Source organism: Mustela nigripes, chromosome 12, assembly GCF_022355385.1.
Source record: "Mustela nigripes isolate SB6536 chromosome 12, MUSNIG.SB6536, whole genome shotgun sequence".
NCBI classification, from domain to species: domain Eukaryota; kingdom Metazoa; phylum Chordata; class Mammalia; order Carnivora; family Mustelidae; genus Mustela; species Mustela nigripes.
The window spans coordinates 84,351,155-84,374,038 of record NC_081568.1 but is presented as its reverse complement, the minus strand read 5'-3'; the positions used below and the strand labels follow the sequence as shown (position 1 = coordinate 84,374,038).

The 22,884-nt window shown below is 39.7% G+C and overlaps 2 protein-coding genes across 3 annotated transcripts in view; one reads left to right on the top strand and one right to left on the bottom strand.

Annotated features, from left to right (window-relative positions):
- The first annotated feature begins 501 nt into the window (after positions 1 to 501).
- The window catches only part of CDC20B (cell division cycle 20B), a 43,558-nt gene continuing 21,175 nt past the window's right edge, over positions 502 to 22,884 (top strand). The window contains exons 1-4 of the mRNA XM_059416373.1: positions 502 to 564; positions 830 to 892; positions 19,043 to 19,271; positions 20,254 to 20,381. Coding sequence (XP_059272356.1) covers positions 502 to 564; positions 830 to 892; positions 19,043 to 19,271; positions 20,254 to 20,381 — 483 coding nt within the window. The remainder of the gene's footprint in view (positions 565 to 829; positions 893 to 19,042; positions 19,272 to 20,253; positions 20,382 to 22,884) is intronic.
- Positions 7,565 to 12,927, bottom strand: GPX8 (glutathione peroxidase 8 (putative)). Of its 2 annotated transcripts, XM_059416621.1 has the most exons (3): positions 12,706 to 12,927; positions 11,895 to 12,156; positions 7,565 to 8,193 (listed from the first exon to the last, which is right to left on the bottom strand). In XM_059416621.1, the coding sequence occupies exons 1-3, from the start codon at positions 12,907 to 12,909 to the stop codon at positions 8,030 to 8,032; spliced, it is 630 nt and encodes a 209-aa protein (XP_059272604.1). In that variant the 5' UTR covers positions 12,910 to 12,927; the 3' UTR covers positions 7,565 to 8,029. The 2 variants fall into 2 exon arrangements, with proteins under 2 accessions (XP_059272604.1, XP_059272605.1); XM_059416622.1 differs by lacking the exon at positions 11,895 to 12,156 and having other exon boundaries at positions 8,025 to 8,193.

Sequence of the window (22,884 nt, the reverse complement as noted above, 5' to 3'; positions counted from 1 at the left end):
CGCTTCTTCGCCCGCCAACCCTCTCCTCTCCTGCTGGTGTGACGGCCCTGGGCGCCTGGCCCAGATCAGGCCCGCCACCGCTCGCGGCAAAGCTTGGCGCTTCTGTGCGCGCGTCTGCGGACAAAGAGCAGGCGGCGGCGGCGCGGGGCGGCCAGCCGGGAGGTGGAGGCGGGCAACGCCGCGCGCCGGGGGAATCCCTTCCGCATTTTTACGTCACCGCAGCGCTGGCCAATGAGAAGCGGGACGGGGGGGATTCCCGCTCCGGCTACCGCCCAGCCGGCTTTTTAAACGGTACTCTGGGGAATGCCGTCTAGGAGCAGTGGGAGGAATGGGGGAAATGAAAATTAAGGGTGAAAAATGATGGTCCCTGGGGGGAGGAGGGGGTGGTGAGACTCTAGATGTTTGACGATTAGGCGTCAAGACCGACTTAGAGCTGGGGGGGAAACCAGAGCCGATCGGGCGGGGGAAGCCAAACTCTATGTAGGGGGAAGTTCTGCGGAGATGGAGTGGAAACTGGAGCGCACCGCCCCGCGGAGGGTCCGGACAGAAGAAGAGGTGCTGTGGGTGAGTGATGTCTTTTTATTTCCCAGGGACTTCTCGTCGAAGGCACTGTTTATAATACCTATTTAGGGCCAAGATGTAGCATAAAACTCTAAACCCTGATCCTGCATTTTGCGATCTGTAGTTTAGTTGTATACCGGAGGTGCTTGCTTGCAAAAGAAAAAAGTAAATGCAGCCGGACAAGCTGAGGATGTATAAACATCCCACGCCTAGCATTATGATTTTTAAAAATAATTTTTCTCTCTATATGTTGTCTGTATTTTCGAAGGAGAATGTCATGCGGGTGTTTGCCAAAGACCTGAAAGAGAAGAGAAATCCACGTTCTTCCAAGGTGAGTATCTAGGGCTTGCTCTAGTTCCTTTAATTCTGATCTTGAACAAAATAACTTTTCCTAAAGAAGATATTTGTTGGAAGTACGGCGTGGTCTGAAGATATGAAAATTTTAAAAAATCAATGTCCTAAGATATCACTAACTACAGAGTCTAATTATACACTCCCCTGCCCCCTATTTCTGTAAGATGTTGAAGATCCCTGGAAGTGGTAATCATTTGTATACCGCTGGTGCTTTCTAGTTTTTGCCTCAACAGGAAAGCATGAATGTATCAGGTAGGCAGTGCATTGCTAGCTGGCTGTTAATTTTAACAGTTGCTTGTTGCACTTGCCATTGTTGCAGTTAAGCTTGCCTCCCAAAAAAGGGGAAATGGTGCCATCTTGTGGATAACCGGAGAAGTGGCCTAATTGATGGTCTGTCCTTCCCTTAGCAATTTAAAGTTGATCCAATATAGTACTTTTTCTCCTTGAAAGTCTGAAGCCAAAGGCCTGTAACTTCTCGTGTAATCAGCGTAAAAATAAAACAAGTCCATGTGAGTTTTTCTTCTTTTCCCCACATAAACAGCCCTCATATGCTTTATTTATTTTTAATATTTTTAAAAAATATTTTATTTATTTGACAGATCACAAGTAGGCAGAGAGGAAGGCAGGCGGGGGGGGGGGGGGAACAGGCTCCCCTCTGAGCAGAGAGCCCGATGTGGGGCTCGATCCCAGGGCCTTGGGATCATGACCTGAGCCGAAGGCAGAGGCTTTAACCCACTGAGCCACCCAGGCACCCCCTCATAAGCTTTAAATCTCTCACTATCACCATTCACCTTGCCTTCTCTCTACCCCAAATTGTTCTTATTCCTTTAGACTTTCCTCATAGATTCTAGTTTCAAACCCATCAACCTTTTTAACAGATTTTTCTTATAATTTAAAAATTTCAGTATTTCAGTGGTGTTACAATAAATCAAACACAAAATGGCTCTTTAAGAATGCAATGACTAATGTTATTTATAGTGGGAGATGATGAACGACAGTTTTAAGTCCTTACATTCCCTAAATACTTTAATATTGATTTTTCCCCTTCTAAAACAGCTGCAGTTTTGTTTTTTTGCCCAGCTTATGTATTGCCAGGACTCCTACTAAATATTTTGCTGCTTAATACGGACAACTGGTCTTTAGGTCGTTAAATAGAAATAATTGGAAAAGCTACAGTTAAGTATAACTTGGTTATTTCACATGTACCATAGTTTGATATCCAAACATTTACTTGAGAATAACTAAATGCAAGTATTCTGAGAGTTTTCCTTTTTAAGTTTTTATGATTTAAAAATAATGTTTTTATATTTTATAACTGTTTTGGAGGAACAAGTTTTGTTTATAAATTTTCTTTTATGGGACTCTTAAGATTACCATTGTGCCAGTGTTTCACGTTGCAAATTAGCTTCAGTGATGTCATGGGCTATGACAAGCAGGAGTGACCTGAGTCAGGTAGGCAGTGTGTTGTTAGCTGGCTGCTTTGGGTCAGTACGGCAGCCACAACTACCCTGCCACTTGCTTCTGGATAAATCCTTCTCGTTAACAAGCTGTACTAGTTACCTGTGTGTGATGGGTTGGCAGTGTATTGTTAGCTGGTTGAATATATGAATGGCATCAGCTAACATGCAACTGCTCTCTTATTGCATATACAATGGACATCAGCATATAATTAATTCTGTAATTAGTGTATGTGTATGCGTGTATGTGTATACTTTTTGCTATGAAACAGGACACTAGTTACCATAATACTCATAATTGCTATTCCGTTACTCAATAATAATACAGTAGAAAGCTTTATAAATAATGAAGAAATCAATACAATTAATTCTTTAAAAATTTCCCAGGTAAGGGGCTCCTGGGTGGCTCAGTTGGTTGGGCAACTGCCTTCGGCTCAGGTCACGGTCCCGGAGTCCCGGGATCGAGTCCCGGGATCGAGTCCCGCATCAGGCTCCCAGCTCCATGGGGAGTCTGCTTCTCCCTCTGACCTTCTCACTTCTCATGCTCTCTCTCACTGTCTCTCTCTCAACTAAATAAATAAAAATCTTTAAAAAAAATTTCCCAGGTAATATTTTTGGAGGTCTGGGTACACAGTATGAAAGTACTTGTGATGTGGTGTATATATTTTTAATATAAGACTTAGAATACAATGACAGTTTGAAATGGAAAGCCTAAAATGTTTTCCCAAGTTTTCAACTGAATCTTTAGTATTCTCTCTACATAATCGGTTTCTTTCTTTTTTTTTTTCTTTTTAAAGATTTTGTTTATTTAACAGACAGAGATCACAAGTAGGCAGAGAGGCAGGCAGAGAGAGAGAGAGAGAGGAGGAAGCAGGCTCCCCACTGAGCAGAGAACTGGATGCGGGCTCAATCCTGCGACCCTGGGATCGTGACCCGAGCCGAAGGCAGAGGCTTTAACACACTGAGGCACGCAGGCGCCCCGATAATCAGTTTCTTAATACGACCTCAGAGCAGGTCTTTAAAACCATGTGTATATACCAGCTGAATGGAGAATTGGGGTAACTTTCAAGATGAGTCAGTCAACTCCAACATTTTCACTTGAAGTACCAAGAAAATTGGAAGTTTTGGGGTGGGGATGGAGTTTAATAGTTGTAGGATTTGCTTCAGTTATTCACTTCATCTTCTGTGAAGTCACAGACTCATAAAATATTTGGAGTAGTACATGAAATTTAGCTTGTGAAGCGGGAAGAATTGACTGTATAATATGCTTTTAAATATTTTCTGATTCCTTTGGGGGCCCATGCAACTGGCTCATGCAACAATGTCAAGTATGTGCTGGGTCCCAGACAGTGACATATGTGTCCTCATGTGGACATATGCAGCAAGTTCATGGAACTGACTTAGGTGGTCTGGTCAATTAGTCATATTCTAAGTGAGATGTAAGAAATATATTACAGGGGCGCCTGGGTGGCTCAGTGGGCTAAAGCCTCTACTTTCAGCTCAGGTCATGATCCCAGGGTCCTGGGATCGAGCCCCGCATCTGGCTCTCTGCTCAGCGGGGAGCCTGCTTCCTCCTCTCTCTCTGCCTACTTGTGATCTCTGTCAAATAAGTAAATAAAATATTAAAAAAAAAGACCTATATTACAATCTACTCTACTGGATTATAAATTACAATTATAATTACAATTTTAATTCTTATTTTAAGTTTAAACATGTAAATCATGGGAGATAGATGCCTATAATTGGATTCTTTATGCATTTTGCTACTTTCACATCTATTCTCTTTTCATTGTTGCCCATTATCATTTTAGTTTCAGCATTTTTAAAGGATCCTTTCTACATAAATATTATTTTCATTTTCTTTTTTCTTAAAAGGTTAAATTTCAGTGTGTTCTTTTTTATGGAAAGTCTTTGACCTGTTGATAAAAATAAAACCTACTAAATTAAGAAGGCTTGGCCTTTGTGTTTTAATTTTTTTTAACTAAAGAACAAGACATAAAATGCCAACATCATACTCAATGATCAATACATATTTAAAGCTGTTCTTCCATTCCATATTATTGAGATGATGAGAAAGAAGGGAAAGACTGGAACACAATAAAGAGAAATTAAGGAGATCCGTGGGTAAGGAGGAGAATGACTATGTAAATTCAAAAGAAGAATGTTTTCATAGGAATACGAGGGAAAGAGAGGGATCCATACTTGGGACATCAAAGCTACTCTTCATTCCCCCCAAGTGTTAGCAGTTCAGCAAAGGGGAGGAAGAGAAGAGTGGGGAACAGTATGGGGTGTTAGTTTCTAGGCATGACAGTTATTAGAATTTTATTATTCTGTGGGAAAGATGAAATCCAGGTAAGGAATAAACACGGACATAGTGTCCACATATTGTCTCCACCTAAATATACCATTTTTCTTTCAAAGGAACACCACAAAGGACATAATATTTTGTATAGGGATCACTCAAGACTTTTTACCTTGTTCAAGGTAGTCTTCTGAAACAGTAAACGTGTTGAAACACACAAAAAACCAGGTTTTTTTTTCCTTCTGAGGCCTTGTTTACATTTTTTTTTTACTGTAGTATTTTCCTACTTGAGGTTACCTAAAGAAGATCCAGTGAAGTCATTAGATTTTACTGTCATTAGCATATTGTTAAAAGCTTTTCATATTTCAGTAACTGTATTTCCACATATTCATATAGCCTACATAAATAGTACATAATAAAAATAAATAATATATAATAAGTTTTTGCTCTAGATACATCTCTTAGGAGATCCTTATGATAACCTAACAAGTCTGATTTTTAAGAATTTTGGTGTCCTAGAGCCCACTGATAGTGGGTTGTGAGAAATGATTGTTAAATTTTCAGAAATTTGGCATGCTAGTTATTAAGCCATTGGTAGATGGAAGTTGGCCACGTGGGAGCATTTAAACCATGGAAACTGGCAAGTGCTGCAAATTGGGACCCCTCTTCCAGAGATGTGATGGTTGTCAGCCACTGGGTATATGCTATCTATTCCATAATTACTAGGAACTGTATATAGCTACCTCTATACATACTATGGATATTAATTAGTAAGTATTTTAAAAAATGAAGTCTGACTTTCAGGATACATCTCAGGAAAATTCATATTTATTCCAGTCTCCAACACCATGGCTATATGTGCCATGAGATGAAGACTGGGAGTTAGAATGAAGTACTCCTTCCCACCTTCCCAATAAGCCAAACTTCAAGCCTATGCATTATCACAATTAAATGCATTTGATTTTGTCCCTTTGTCATAATGGCCACTGAATACCCTTGATGGGGTGCCAGCTGTTTTCTGTTATACTCCTCAATTTAGATAGGAGTCTGTGTCTCAGGCTTTTTGATGCCAAGACAGGGAAGATCTGTTCAGTTCACGAAAGCTACATTTTCCCCCTCTGTATGTGTGTACCTGGTGGAATTCACATAAGACATTGGAGTTATGGGTAGCAGGACATCAGCAAATAGCTCCACACCCTCTTTTAGCACAGACAGCCTCATCGTTACAGAACCTTGAATGGACACCCACTTGACACACTTTCAAATCCCCACCTGCCTTCTCTGCATACCCAAAGGACAAGGGGAGAGAATCAAGCACTGACTATAGTAGATACCGTAGGTTGAATAAAGCAACCAGGATTGGAGATCTGTAACTGAAAACCCACTTTATATGGCTTTGGAGAACAAGTTACTTTGGGCAGGATGGACATCTCAACTGCATTTACCAGGACAGTCCTGGTTGGTCCCCAGGGCAGCATTATTAGCATCAGACAGTGGGGTGTCTACACAGCCTGCATAGGGCTAGCGTATACACTTCTACTCATACCCTAACATGAGCACACAAAACACTGAAGCAGCCCTGTGGCACTTGTCCCAGGGCAAGAGTGCTCTGGGAGCAACACTTGGAGAGTTTGCCCTGAACAAAGTTTTGCTGAGAGGCTCAGAATTCAAACTGCTTCTACACTCTTGGGGGCAAAATCGCAAAATACAGATAGGCTTGTTTGAGGGCTTCTATTTCTTCAAAAACTATTCAGATCAGTACTGATGCCATTCCTGATCACTGAAGACACCTTGTTAAGCATGGTTCTTGACTGGTGGAACTGGAAGGAACTCTTTGTTCAGTCTGACCTCAACTTATGGCTGAGCAAATCTAAAAGTAGTCTAGTGACTTGCCCAAGATCATATGACTGGTGAAGGGGACAAGCAGGTCTGCTGACATACTAACCTGCCATTTTTGAATCTATCCTTGTAAATCTTCTTGACCTCTAATAGAAACTGTACCCCCAACTGTGGGTATTTGGACATATACTTTGAAGCAGAAGGTGATCCAAGAAATAAATTTTTGGTTTCTCCAAGAACTTTAAACACTTGTACAGAACTATATACTGAGGTGGCATTACTGACTTCACCATAAAAAACCCTCTTCACTTTCATTAATCAGGTCAGAATTTGGGAGCCATGGCTATTGAGATTGGGTCTTCCTTCTTAGCCAAATTTTACATGATTGCCTTTCCCTTTTTTTCTTCTGCCCTAGTCTTCCTATTGAATTCATGAAATGAATATCTACCTAGATATGAAATGAATATCTAGTCTTCACCAACTTGGCGGGTTGCTCTGTTAGTCAATAATTATAAGACTGACAACATAAAAGTTAATGACTTTGGGAGACGAAGCATTTTGTGGCTCTATCAAAGGGTTCGGTGACTGCTGATGTTTAAGGCTGTTGTGACTGCAAACCTCCTTTGTTTACATTCAGACCTTTGAAGATTCAGAGTTGTCTTACTGTTTCAGCTGTCAGAATGATGTGGCATGGAATTCTTTCCAAATGAATATATGAGCAACCAAAATTATTATACCAAGAATTGAGCTAAATCATCAAATACTGTCTTTTTCTTACACTTAGGATTTTCATTCAGAAATAAAGCCTGCAATTCAACTATTAATATTCTATTTACAAAATTTGAGCTGCTTCTGGAAAATAACCTAGAAGTAACAAAGTGATGAAGGCGTTTTCAAGTGTTAGGATAGTGTCATTCATCAGTTACTATTCAGGCAGATATACTAAAACATACTACAAACCTGTACTTAAAAAAACAAACAAACAAACAAACAAACAAACAAACAAGAAACAAAATCCTGTACATGAAACAGAAGTATATAGAGATTTGAATCTATTTCACATTTTTCAATGTTTATTTTGTATTTCATTACATAAAAATAGCCATTTACATTTAGTTACTCCCGAAATTTCAGTCACATATAGTGCCTTGAATTCAAACAGTGTGGACCACTGTGTGTTGGCATTTCCATCAAATACAATCCTGGAAAATGTCAAGGTGAACAACAGGATATTGATGCACATTGGTGACTCTGTATTCTGAATTATTTAGTGTGGTCAGATGAAATATTTAATATATTGCATTTTGATTTTTTAGCTACTCTTTATTTTTGCTTTAGGTAATATCTCTGACCCGGGGACAATCATTACCACTCACCAGCAAGGTATCCTAAAAATAAAACACCCCATCCTTCAGGGCCACATTTTATTGTCAAGAGTCTTCAGATGAAACCCACCCACCCCCGCCCTGACATGTCCATATTCCGATTACTGTGTCTGAATGACTCACTGCCATGTTCACAGGTCCTCTTTCTTTCTTAAGATCATTTGTCTAATCAGAGCTGCTATCTCAGGCCTGATGACTTCAATGGGTTCCTCTGGCCTCCAGTACTTCACAACTTGGCCCTCAGGGTTGACCAGATACTTCCAAAAATTCCACCTTGGTTCCTTCTTTGAAGAATCTAAAATACCAGAATATATTTTCATGAGCACAATTTTATTCTTTTGCTAAGATTGTCATTCCTATTAGTATCTACGTAAGTGACAACATTAGAATCAAGTTCTAGCAATGTCAAAAACAAAACAAAAAGCAAAACACTCAAATAAAGCAAAACTCATGAGTAACCATATTTCTGTATATTTGGTGACTTCACTGATGATTCTACTGATCTGGAATCGTGAAACAAAGTGGTTTATTTTGCATCAGATCTAAACAAAAAAAAATTTACTTTGTCACTCAAAATTTTCAGTTTCCTAACATTTTTAGAGATAAAATGATGTTCCAATGGTCCTTGGTAATGGCATGTATGGAATTATTTTCATATTAAATGTTATCTATGGTTTTAATATCGTTACATGTAATGTAGACAAAAATGGAAAGGAATTCTTTTTATTCTTTTTAAGATTTTATTTACTTATTTGACAGACAGAGATCACAAGTAGGCAGAGATGCAGGCGGGGGGTGGGGGAAGCAGGCTCCCCGCTGAGCAGAGAGCCCGATGCGGGACTCGATCCCAGGACCTGAGATCATGACCTGAGCCGAAGGCAGAGGCTTTAACCCACTGAGCCACCCAGGCACCCCTGGAAAGGAATTCTTTATCGCATTATTTTTTAAGTGTTTATTTAATTCCAGTTAACATATAGTGTTAAATCATATTGAGAAATTATGCTGTCCTTTTGATAGATTTAAATTTATGTAAGAAATGTAGATTTTTTTCCACTTACACTACCCAGAATTGATGTGCATTGACTAACATAGAAAAAAATATAAATAGGGGTGCCTGGGTGGCTCAGTGGGTTAGGGCCTCTGCCTTCGGCTCAGGTCATGATATCAGGGTCCTGGGATCGAGCCCCGCATCGGGCTCTCTGCCAACAGGGAGCCTGCTTCCTCCCCTCTCTCTCTCTCTGCCTGCCTCTCTGCCTGCTTGTGATCTCTGTCTGTCAAATAAATAAATAAAAATCTTAAGAAAAAAAAAGAAAAAATATAAATAACTTGTTCACTATGTACCTAGGAATGTGTGCTCATTGCTCTAAATGGATCCTTCCATTTAATCTTTACAGCAACCCCGTGAGGTGGGTATTATTATTAAGCCCATTTTGCAGATGAGAAAAATGGAGTCCTAGACTCAAGGTCTCATGGCTAGTAAGTGGTAGAACCAGGACTGATACACAGACCTTCCTACTCCTATGGAAAAGCAAGCAGATTTTAGGACAATGATGACAAATTTGTTTTTGTATGTGAGGGGATTCAGGTGTCTGTGGGTCATCCAGTCAGAGGAGGCCATTGACTATATGGCTTTGGATCTTAGGAGAGAGAGCTCACTCAGGGAAAGGGGATAGAATAAGAGCCCCAGTGGATTGTGGCAGAATTCCGAGGCTCAGCAGAATTAAGGGTTGATGGAAAGGAGGAACCTGAAAACAAGAAAGGGAAGGGGCCAGAGTAGGAGTCACTGGTTCAGTGACTCCTTGACTCAGTAGGAGTCAAGGTTCAGGAGATCCTGGCAAGAAGCCAGACACAGTGATCTAAGAAGGAAACGGAGACAGGGAAGCAGAGGCAACAAGTGTTAATTATTTTTTCAGAAATCGAGATTAAATAGGTAGAAGGAACACGTTGCCTATAGTTTTAAGGTGTACAATACTTTGTGCTAGGAGAAAGAACCAACGAGGGAGCATAGGTTAAAAATAAGAAATAAAAAGTAGCCTGATTACTTAAATGCGCTTTACTTTGTGCACTGTGCCAAGCAGTTCAATTTATTTCATTATTAGAGAAAAATATTTCTGATACAGCAAACATCAGTGACTCAGCGTATCACTTTACCACATGAAAACTGTCTCAAAATCATTTTGAAAAATTGTCCTTTTCTGTAATGAAAAATGTTTCTCTAACGATACTACATGTTAGGGCAGAGCTCTTTCTAGCTGACCTAACATCTTGATGTGAATTAAGAAAAGACACCTTTCCAGATGGGTACAGCCCCCTCAACACACGCCTTGCTGTGGTCGAGCTTCAGTCCCCATGAGCCTCCGTGTCCAGATGCCCTGTCTAGTGACAACTGTACACACGGGCAGAATGGGCCTGTTTGTGACCATGTGACCAGTTACAGTCCATTTTGGCTTGTTTTAAAAAGATGTAATTTTCATTTGACTACGATCTCAGAGTCTTTGTCTCTGGAGCTTCATCTAACTTCAGTGAAACCTTAAGTCACTGTTACTTTTTTTGGTTACAAGGGGTCGGTGGAGTTTCAGAAGCTTTTTTAGTGACAAACGGGGAGAACTCAGGAGCTATGATGCCCACATATTTGGCTGCTATAACTGAACATGATTACAAGGATATGTGCTCTGGCTTGTCTTTCCTCAGTGTATCCTGGAAATAAAAGGAATGAAGATATCACTCTGATTATATATGCAAGGTGTTAAGCATTGTGCTAATTTCCCCTAGAAATTAAATATGTTTTTTTTTTTTTTTTTTGGTAAAGATTTTATTTATTTGTCAGAGAGAAGAGGGAGAGAGAGCGAGCACAGGCTGACAGAATGGCAGGCAGAGGCAGAGGGAGAAGCAGGCTCCCTGCCGAGCAAGGAGCCCGATGTGGGACTTGATCCCAGGACACTGGGATCATGACCTGAGCTGAAGGCAGCTGCTTAACCAACTGAGCCACCCAGGCGTCCTGAAATTAAATATGTTTTTAAAAGATTCTGATTTCACACTTAAATTTTATAGAGTATCATTAGCTGACTTCCTGGACTTGAAACTTGATTATCTGATGGAGGTCACTGTTTTATGAAAACTCAAATTATCTGTAAAAGTAGGGCTGAGGATATCATCTGTATAAGTCAGATGAGAGGACATTAGCTGAATATCCATTAGAGTAATGTTTGGCAAGGTAAAGTGGCATCTAAATACTTTGCTTTTTGCTAGTAATATACTTAGGAATACAAACAATGTCAGGCAGTAGATAGTATTAATAGTCTCCTTTCACAAATGAGGAAGAAGGCGCAGAGGAGTTATCTCATGTACCTGAAGCCACACAGCAAAAGCAACAGAGTAGGGGTTTGAAGCCAGAGAATGAAGCTAAAACCAATGCCCTTAGTCACTATATCTCACTACCTTTGACCCAGGAAAATCTTTAAACAGATTTCTGTAGCTCGTCTAATTTTAGACATAGCCTAATATACCCGCCTCCAAAAAAATCCTTATATTCTGTTATAAATTTTAGCAAAAACCTGGTAAACTGAGACATTATTCATCCTTAAAGATAGTATCTCAGACAAGTAAAACAACATAAAATTAACCACAAAGATATGTCTACTAATAATGCCTGTCAATATTCATGAGACATAGATGGGGAGGAACATTTCCCCAAGAGCTATTTTGTGAAGATATTTTGTGATGATAGCCATGACCACACTTCAGATAAATTCTTCAGGAAAATGATGATAAGGAGAGTAGACTCATTTTGCCATTCAAGAGGTTGAAACATTGACTTCAGGGAAGCATAACTTCTAGAAAATTACAAAACACGAGATTCTGGCTCTTTGGTATTTTATCAAACTTTCCCACTAAAACATTTCAAATGAAATGGAGAAGTATGGTCCTGGTCTCTTTTGTTTTAAAAAGGAAAAGCAATTAAAAACATTAAACTGGCGAGGCAAGATAGATATTTACCAACAAGAAATCTAAATGCAGGGTCTGCTTCAGATCCTAGAATCTTAATCTTGTGGAAGATGGGGAATGTCACTCCGTAGTTACTTCTTGCAAAAGATACTACTTCCTTGCTTGGGCGGGGCTCCGATTCTCCAAACTGATTGCATGGGAAGGCCAAGACGCTGAAGTGGAATGGTCCGAACTCTTTGTGTAGTTCCTGCAGTGCTAAGTAATTTCTGTCTGTGAGTTGGCAGTCACTAGCCACGTTTACAACTAGGGCAACCTCCCGGAAAAAGAAAAAAATCCAACCGGAAAGTGAAGCAAATAAAAGATTAAAAAAAAAGTCTGCAAGTAGTTAAAATCCCAAACCATTTTGAGGCAGATAGTTATTTCATATTTTTAGATATACCCAATTTTATTGAAAATTGTAACCTGGATGCATGAATCAAGACTGAAAGATCACCACCGTTAAAAAAGCATCGGATACAATAGCTTATTTTTAAATAAAAGATAGTAACATCGATAAGAGTGGTTTTTAATGTTGCTAGATTATGGAATTAATGTTTTTTAATGTCTCCATAGTCACATTACTAACTATAAGAATTTCCTAAACAACCTAAAGGATTATTTCAGCATGCCTCTGAAGACAGGACAGAGTTTATCAATTAGAAGTAGATACACTATCAGAACTTTGATGGCTAAAATGATACACAAGTAACATTACTTTGAAGATGAAAGTATAACTTACGACCCTTTAACAATGAAAAATTGATTTCATTAAACAGAGAACATGAATGAACAATGGAAAAAAAAATCAGAAGATGCAACTTACTTTGCCTTTAAACTTTTCCAGAGAAACCGTTCTTCCTTTTGCATCTTTCACTTCGAAGGTATAAAAGCTGTTGATTTTAGGTTTTAGGAATTTTAGTTGTAGAAGAAATAACATTACTGTGCATAGAACCATAGACAGTAAAACTGCAAATACCTTTGCTTTCGACCCTGAACATCTTAAAGGGTATGCTGTAAGCGGCTCCATTTTGGATGATTCTAGAGGGACGTCTCAGCAGGCTGGAATTCAAGGAGGAGCTGAAACTTGACACCAGCTCTGTTTAACGGAAAACCAAGTAGGACAGACTACTGCTGAGAAATAGAAAGACCCTTCTCACACGGGGAAAGGAGTGAAAGTCCTGCATAAAATAAGGAGTGCTAAAGAATTTTAATGTATTTATGGTGCCCACTGCAATCTTTGCTAGAAAAATCAGGACTTTTTGGGTAACTCTTTGATAACTCTTTAACTCTTTTGCCTTGTAAGGCAGAAGCTGTGGATTGAGCACTCCCAGTAGTGGGTTAAATGTAGGGCAGTAAAGACCACCCAGAATAGTTCAGAGGTGGATTAAATGTGGCCTGTTAACATGATGGATAGTCTGGAGGAATTTAATATTATACGTATTATACATATAAAATATGAGCTTGCTACATGAGTTCTAGGAATTTACAGTGGCAGAGAAATATGTGAAGGGGCTGCTTACCCTGAACTCATCTAATTTAGGCAATGCCAGGTGAATATAGTAAAAATAAAGCAAACACAACGAAGGCTTTAAAGAACACTCCACTATCAAAAAGCAAACTATTGTCCAGTGTTTTTCAAATTTTTGATCAGGATCCCCACTAAGAAATGCACTTTACAATTGAACTCAGTACGCAGACATATGCAACTGAGAAGTTTCATTAAACAATACTTCCCCTTGGAATGCTGATATGCCTGTGGCAGTTTTAAAACAGTCTGGTTCCAACCCATGACAGTGATTTAAGGGGCTGCAGCCTGTAGACAGAAAAAATACTGAACTTTATAATAAATCAGGAATTTAAAAATTAAATTAGACAATTCTATCAAGAAGGCAAAACCAACAAGGAAACCCCCCGAATCCACTTCTCCTTGGGTGCATCATCTAGTTTCTTCTTCTTTTTCTTCTTTTTTCGTCTTTGTTTTTCCTGTGGCTGTTGCCTCTTACAGGAGGCCTAACTTTACTGTTGAAAATTTCAGGGGTAGGAATAGATGAGAAATTGAGGGCTGCCATCCTTGAGTCATCTTAGCCTCTTCTCTATGACACACAGGAATTTTCAAATGAAGGTGCTTCATACTACGTGCCTGACTCTTGGGGTCTTGGTGTGTTTATTGAAAACACTAGGAAAGGAATGCCTGGGTGGCTCAGTGGGTTAAGCTGCTGCCTTAGGCTCAGGTCATGATCTCAAGGTCCTGGCATTGAGTCTAGCATCAGGCTTCTCGCTCAGGGGGCAGCCTGCTTCTCTGCCTCTGCCTGCCACTGTACCTGCTTGTGCACGCTCTCTCTCTGTCTTTCTGACGAATAAAATCTTTTTAAAAAATGCTAGGAAAAAGTGCATGGAATGATCTGAAAAACCATGGGAGTGCCCTTTCCCACCACAGATCTTTGCGCTTTAGAGGATGTGCTCAGGAGGCTGGCAGCTCTGCCTCTAGCCTGCGTCTGTGGTGTGTGCTCTTGGGGGTAGATGAGCCGAATCCACAGCTTAGCCATGTACAACCTGTCAGAGACTGATAAACCACGTTATTCCCAGTCACGGAGCCTGATAAGAATGGACACAAAAGAAAAGTCTTCTCCTGTAAACGTAATTTCTGGTAAAGAACAAAAATGTACACAAAACATGTTGTATTGCCTCTTAACTATGATAGCATTCCTTGGGTGCTCGCTAGCTGAGTTACTGATGAAGTCAAAGTTTATGGGACACCTGGACTTAAATGCTGTGACCTCCCTACTCCAAGCGCAAGGTCCTTGGGCTCCAAGTGTGGAGCCATTGCCAGGTGCTTGTTGGATACACAGTGGCTCGAGCCCCATCTCAGAGTTCCTGAACCCAAATCTGCATTTTTATAAGACCAGCTCATGACTCAAGTGTGCATTTAAATTTGAGAAACTTTAGACCTCGATCTTTTTTTTTTTTTTTTTTAAATTTCATAGTAACGAGGTTTTTTGGTTTCTGCTTGTCTTCCATTGTAGACAGGTTTCATGACTGTATGTCTACACTGGGTACTTGATTTGCTCCTCAGGCTGTTCAAGGAAATGGCTCAGGAACTTGAGTTCCCAAAGTTAATTTAAAAAAAAGTTAATTCATAGAACATCTGCTGTAATTTGAACCATGTAAACCCCTCCCGTTATAAGGGTGATTTGAGGGAGAGGACAAAGGGTTACCTCTGGGAAGATGCTGGCTGACTAGACCCCAGGCTGGGTCCCATAGGGTGGTATTACCTCGATAAAATCATTAGGATAATTTCTAGTTCATTGTTTTGTAAGTACAGAAACTCCCATCAACTGCAGAGCTTGGCCTTTGAGAATATCAAAGTTTTGCTGTATAAACTTACAAGAGATTCTGTACAAGCCCACATGTCAGTTAGTAACCAGAAATAGAACATCTGTGCCAGTTTGATGTCGCACATTCGTTTGTCCAGAAGATTCCCCCAATAAGAAAACTACTTGGAAAACTTCAATAAATCTCATCAGGGCTGAAATCAGTTTGTGACTGATTACAGTTTATGACTCTTATGGTTTAAAAGTATTCTAGATACGACTTTTTTTGAGGTGTTTGACACGCTTATTGCTTTGGGGCTGGGGTAAAGTTGTTCAGCGGCCCTTGGAGGCGGCGGCCTGCTTCCTCCTCAGCATCCCCCCGGTCCAGGTTGAATCGGATAGCGCGGGGATTCTGCAATAGGCAGGCATGCGCAGATCCGGGCAGTCCCTGTTCTTGCATGTCACGTGTCTGATGCTGCTGAGGGGGGCCCGGGCATTCTTGTTGATGGTGGTCTGCACGTAGGAGGTGGCGGGTTTTCACTGGCTGGATCTCCATTTCATGACCATCGCTATAGCCGTGCCATGGGGGCACCGGGTCTAAGCCTCACAGTCTTGCGGTAAATCAGCAGGTTGTAGCAGAAGGAGTTGCGAGCCTTCAGGTTATTGGGCTCCGTGTTGTGTGTCTGCTTGTTTCTCTTGATCAGGAAGCTGGAGCAGTTTCGCACGACCACCACTGCAGGTGGGTGGAGACGACAGCAGCAACTCAGAGTACTGTGGTGGAGATGGAAAGATTGAGTGTGTGTGTGCATATATGTGTGTGCACATGTATGTATCTATACATACATACACCCACATATCTAAAAAAGCATATATATGTGGTTTTAAACCTTGTATGTTTTTTGTATATGAATGATCTGTAAATATCCATTTAGGCCCATTAATCAGACATTCAGGAGGACAGCTTGGGTAACTCCCAGCCTAGATATTACTGAACACTGATAGATTTTGGCCCTTAGGCATTTCTTTTTTCTTCATTTTTTAGAGTCTTTCTTTTCATTTGTCAGAGTCTTTCTCTGTATATATTTTGATATATACAGTCTTTCTCTGTATATATTTCTGGGTAATCTGGAAGGGGCCATAGAGTCTGCAGAGAAGATGAGAGGTGAGGGTGCCTTAAGGAAGGCCGCTTTGGTCAACGTAAGGGAAGAGAAGGGATCGATACTCAAGATACTTGGGAGCCCCTAGGGGCAGTGGGGAACTAAATAAAATGTATCCGAAAATGATCTCAAAAGTTTTTGCCCACCAGTATGAGTAGACACTGGAGGTTCAAAAATAAGGTGATGGACATTATGGGGTGCCTGAGTGACTCAGTTAAACCTCTGATTTTGGCTCAGGTGTGATGATCTCATGGTGGTGAGATGGAACCCTGCGTGGGCTCTGTCTTGGGTGTGGAGCCTGCTTGAGATTCTCTCTATCTCCCTCTTTCTCGGCCCCTCATTCCAAAAAATAAATAAAAATAAAAGGTAAACAAGCCAAACTGATGTGCTTAGAGTACTGAGTCATTCATCCTTTTCCCCTTTATCGTACTTTGTCTTAGTTTTCTTCTCTTCCTCTTTCCTACTATCTACTCGAGATGTTTAGAACTATATGACAGTCATTTCCTCAGCAAGAGATAGATCCTGGAATAAAAGTTTAAAAACACCAAAGATGAAATATCACAACAAAAAAAATGCAGCGATTCCCTAACCTAGAGTCATTTGCATACCACCTCTGTGTTTTTGCCATGTGTACTGTTTGTTAGTTACTTAGCATTTTGGTTCAAATTGATTCATTTATTTTACTCATATATATATTTTTAGAAGGGAAGATTTAAAAAAAAAAAATTTAGAAAGAAAAAGAGGGAGAGGGTTAGGGAGGGGCAGAAGGAGAGGGAGAAAGAGAATCATGGAGCCTGACATGGAATTCGACCTCACAACCCTGAGTACATGACCTGAGCCAAAATGAAGAGTACAGACATTTAATTCTTTTTTTTTTTTTTTTTTTTTTTTTTTAGATTTTATTTATTTGATTGAAAGAGACACAGTGAGAGAGGTAACACAATATGTAGGGGGAGAGGGAGAGGAAGAAGCAGGCTTCCTGCTGAGCATGGAGCCTGATGCGGGGCTCAATCCCAGCACGCTGGGATTATGACCTGAGTCAAAGGCAGATGCTTAACGACTGAGTCATCCAGGCGCCCCTATATTTTCTAATTTCTAATGGTTACAGAATAGTCTAAGGATGCCTATCTTGTCAGTTCTCCACGGCGTCCTTCCCATTGTTTTTCCCTCTAACCATACACACTGCAGTAACCACTGCCTATTCCCTGCTGGAAGGGTGGACCATGGAATCAGACAGCGGAGATTAGGGTATAGCATCTCCACTGACTCACTGTGTGGGTTTAAGCAATTCACTTACCCTCTAAACCTCAGTTTCTTCATTGGTAGAAGGGGAATAAATAACAGACCTGCTTTACAGGTGTTTCTGAAGATTAAATAGGAATGTGTTTAGATCTCTTTAACATATGGGTTCATATTGTGGCAAGCACTCAATAGATTTTGGTTTTACTGATATTTGCTCATTTTTTAAATTTCTTCCTTACATTTTTAGTGGTGATGTTTCTGGGTTAGTAGAGATTATACACATATTTGAAGGCTTTTGACACATGTTGCCAAATTGTCTTTTCCAAATACTAATTTATGCTCCACCAGCAATGTATGCCAGTGTTTGTTTCTGGAACCTTCACTCTTGGGGCTTGTTATTAAAAAAGAAAATCATTGCTAGCATCTTGTTATTGTTTTAAATTAGCATTTTTTTGATTACTAGTGAGGTTGAATATTTTGGGGGCATTTATATTCTTTTGTGAATTGTCTTTTTAGGTCTTATGCCCTATTTTTTTCTATTTGGCTTGCAAATTTGTCTAACTTTCTCTAAGAGTCCTTTACACAAATAGTCCATTACACAATAGGACATTACACAAATCTAACATGCCTGGCATTTTATTAAGAATATACTTCTGCAGTGCCTGGGTGGCTTAGTTGGTTAAGGTTTAACCTAATCCCAGACAATGAGGGGTGTCTGGGTGGTTTAGTAGGTTAGCCGTCTGCCTTGGGTTTAGGTCATGATCCCAGGCTACTGGGATCCAGTCCTGCATTGGCTCCTTGCTCAGCAGGAAACATGCTTCTCCCTCTGCTTGTGCTCTTGGTCTCTCTTCTTGCCAAATAAGTAAATAATATATTTTAAAAATAAATAAAAAAGTAAAAATATACTTCCAGTTTGTCATTTGCATTTGAATTTCATGTAGATAACATGGCGTGTTTCACCATTATAGGATCTGGAAATACCAAACTCCTGGGGTTTCTTGGTGGGAATGAGATGAATGTTGAGCAAATTAGGCCTCAGTTCTCTCATCTGTGAAATGAAAGTTTGAACTAGAAAATTGCTGTTTATTTCCAGATTTGCAATTTTGTGATTTTATATAAAAATTTTGTCAGTTCAATATATAGGGTTATTTTAACTTCGTATTTTATATTGATGTGTAATTGTAATAACTGTAAACATAATTATTTCCTAAGCTGCTTTTATATGTCTTCAGACCCTTAAACAGAGGCTCTAAGTATACACATGCACACACACGTATATATTTATAAATATAAAATAATGTTCTCAGGTCACAAAATTAAAATCTTATATATAGTTTGTTTTGTCCTAGATGAGTTGTTTATAATTCTCCTTTAAGGAATCCCTACTTTTGCATCATTGAGGCTCCTATAAATTACAGCCTTTTTTGTTGTTGTTGTTGTTGTTAAATAGGTGTTTGATGAAGTTAAGCCCACATATTCTAGCTTCAAGAGCAACTTTGTGAAGAGGCTGTCAGTGGAGGGTCCCATTGCCAGTAGCCCAATTACCACTAGATGGCGGCAAAGCCAAACCAGGGATCTGGCAGCCTGTTCCTTTGGGGAAGAGCTTTCTACCACTTACCTCCCAGAAGATTCTGGATCCGTGCTGAAGATAACGCCTGAGAAAGAGACTTTGATTCTAGGTGAGGTAATAGAAATTTCAGAGGCTATTTAAAAAATGTTAATGAAATAGATATTCCTGAGAGACTCTGTCTTGTAGAACTATCTAGTATCGCATTCATCAAGTGCTTTCCTTTTCTTCCTTTGAATAAGAAATTTTCAAGGTGGTGGGGGAGAGGAGTGGGAAATGAAACAAAACCAAAAGACAATATGCAGAGTTTTAGATGATTTCTGAGATTTGTACTGGTATATGATTTCTTTTGTAAAGATTATAATTATGTATATAAGATTTTTCAGTGGTCCCTTGGACCCTCTGCAGAACAAGTGGTATGAATGGACATAAAAGAGACAGCTTTAGAGGGTGACAGGACAGGGTTTTCTGTACAGTTAAAAGTCTGGTAAAGGGCTTTCTCAGTCTTGAGAAGAGAAACAGTATGAATAATAATGATACAAATAACATTGACTATTATTACTTTAATTTAGAAAGTATCTCACTGACGTCATCTCAAATTATACTTACAGCATCTTTCTATAAAAGGGAGCGGGGGAGGCAAAGTGATTTGCTCATGATCGTAGAGTAGATGCCAATGATTAGGGAAGTAAGCACCCGACAATGATTTCCCGGCAGGAGGAGCTTAGCCTGGGCAGACCAGACACCTTTCCTCCATCATCTTAAACTAGGGAACTGTTTGTATCTATTCTTCAAATGTGCGAATATGTTCTTTCCGAGCAGAGACAAAGCATTTCTGCTGCGGCTGTGGTGGGAGTCAGGTCTTTATCTTGGCATTTCCTACAGAGGCCGCTGAGGCAGTGTTCACTTATGACCTTGGCATTCTGGATCAGGCCCTGTGCTGACCCTTTTTCTTTTCCCACCTCTGCCAGGATTTTGGAGAGATGGGGGTCTGTGGCTTCACTTTCTATTGTGAAAGACATAATGGATTGGTCACCAACCTAAGTGATTATCTTTTTTAAAAACAAATTAAAAGCTAAATGTCTTTCTTGCAGGATCCTACCAAGAACCACTCCAGATACCCATCAAAGGGATTTTCGAAACAAGTAACTCTTTCCATTTTTGCAAGGAAGCTCATGCGACGGACAGAGACTGGAATGAAACCGTTGCCTCAAAAGGCCGGGTAGGTAAAGGGAGAAAACTGACATCTCATATCCTGAGAAGCTCTGACAAATGGGTCCCAAATGTGAGGAAGGAACTGGCTCAGCTGCTCTTACAAATCAGGAAGAAAATGATGGGTTCTTGACAGGAAAAATGAGTTATGGACATGAATAGCGGCACTTTGTTAAAAAGAAATTAATACCCAACAAATATACAAATTTAGTTAGTATCAATCAAAAAAAATGGAAATGAAACATAAAAAAGGTGAAGATTCAGATGACATGATATTATAAAGAAAACCCTAAAGACTCCATCAAAAGACTACCAGAACAAGATGGGATCAGGAGGGAGACAAACCATAAGAGACTCTTAACTTATGAAACAAACTGAGGGTTGCTGAGGGGTGGGGGGTAGGGATAGGGTGGTTAGAGTATGTACACTGGAGGGGGTGGTATGTGCTATGGTGAGGGCTGTGAAATGTGTAAGCCCGATGATTCACAGACCTGTACCCTGGGGCAAATAATACATTATATGTTCATTTGAAAAAAAAGAAGATTAAAAAAAGACTAGAGGGGCACCTGGGTGGCTCAGTGGGTTAAGCCGCTGCCTTCGGCTCAGGTCGTGATCTCAGGATCCTGGGATCGAGTCCCGCACTGGGCTCTCTGCTCGGCAGGGAGCCTGCTTCCCTCTCTCTCTCTCTGCCTGCCTCTCCATCTACTTGTGATTTCTCTCTGTCAAATAAATAAATAAATAAATAATCTAAAAAAAAAAAAAAGACTACAGAACTGATAATAAATGAATTAAGTAAAGAAGCAGTATACAAAATAAGTATACAGGTATCTGTTGCATTATATATATGAGAAAGAGAAATTAAACAATCCCATTTATAGTTGTACCCCAAACAGTAAGATACCTAGGAATAAACTTAACCAAGGAGGTAAAAGGCCTGTACTTTGAAAAGTATAAAGCACTGATGAAAGAATTTAAACACAAACAAATAAAAAGATATTCCATGCTGATGGATTGAAAGAACAAATCTTGTCAAATGTCTGTACTACCCATAGCAATTTCCAGATTTAATGCAACCCCTATCAAAAGATCAATAGCATTTTTCATAGAGCTAGAACAATCTTAAAATTTGTATAGAACTACAGAGGAGGTAAGAATATGCAATGGGAGAAAGAAAACTCTTTCAACAAAGGGTGTTGGGAAAACTGGACAGCTACATGCAGAAAAAGCAAACTGGACCACTTTTGAACACCATACACAGAAGAATCACAAAATGGGTTAAAGACCCATTAAGTGTGATCTCTGAAACCATAAAATTCCTAGAAGAAAACATAGGCAGTAATCTCTTTGACATCAGCTGTAGAAACATTTTTTAAAATATAGTCCCTCCTTTGGCAAGGGAAACAAAAGCAAAGTCAAATTACTGGGACTATACCAAAATAAAAAGCTTTTGCACAGTGAAGAAAACCATCAAAAAATCCAAAGAAAGTTACAGAAAATTCACAGTGTTGAGCATTGTTTAATGTATAGAATTGCCGAATCATCCTATTGTACATCTGAAACTCTTATAAAACTGTATGTTAATTATACTTGAATTAAATATTTTTCTAAAGATGGAAAGATTAAAAATATAATGAAATTATACATATTATGGTATGCACCCCTACAGCCCAAAATTTTTTTATATAATCATTTCCAACTATTCGGTGACTTGATCTGCCCCCCACCCCTGGGTCTCTCAAGATAAGTTAAATTCTTTCTCTGTAAGATGGTCTTTTTTTTTTTTCCTTAAAGACTTACTATTTATTTATTTTAGGGAGAGATAAAGTGCTAGTGGGATGAGGGGCAGAGGGAGAGGGAGAGCTAGAATCCCAAGCAGACTCCCCACCAAACACAGAGCCTGTGGAACTCGAGGCAGGACTCTAGGTGGGGATCCATCCCAGGACCCCAAGATCATGATCTGAATGGAAATCAAGAGTCAGACACTTAACCAACTGAGCCAGGGGTCCCTATAAGATGGTCTTTTAAAAATTCCCCTTAAGTTATTGTTATTGTTGTGTTTTTGTGTCTTGACCAAGTTAATTTAGTTCCTTTAAGTATCTTATTTACTATGGTTCTAAGATCTTAGAGGAGTCTGATCTAAATCTTTGATACATTAAATATCACTAGCATGTTTTCAGATTTATCAAACCCAGTGAAGACCTTCTGAAGGAATCACGGTTTCATTTAGAACTTTAAACTAGGAAAGTCATAAATTCTCATTTTGGGCAAAGTTACTCATTTAGTATGTGCTTCCGGTGTTTGGCATGTATATCTTGCTAGAGGAACAATATTGTGAATATGCCAATTGAAAACAAACATCTTAGGGCGGCGGGTCTTTTGCCGAGTGCTTTCTTGTTGGTTAAGGGTTTGGAGGTGCAGATGGCCAGGAAGTTCTATATCATTGGTGCAGGTTGACCTTACGCCCAGGCCAGGTTATTAGCACCGCAGCTTTTCCACACTCTACGTCTTGCAGA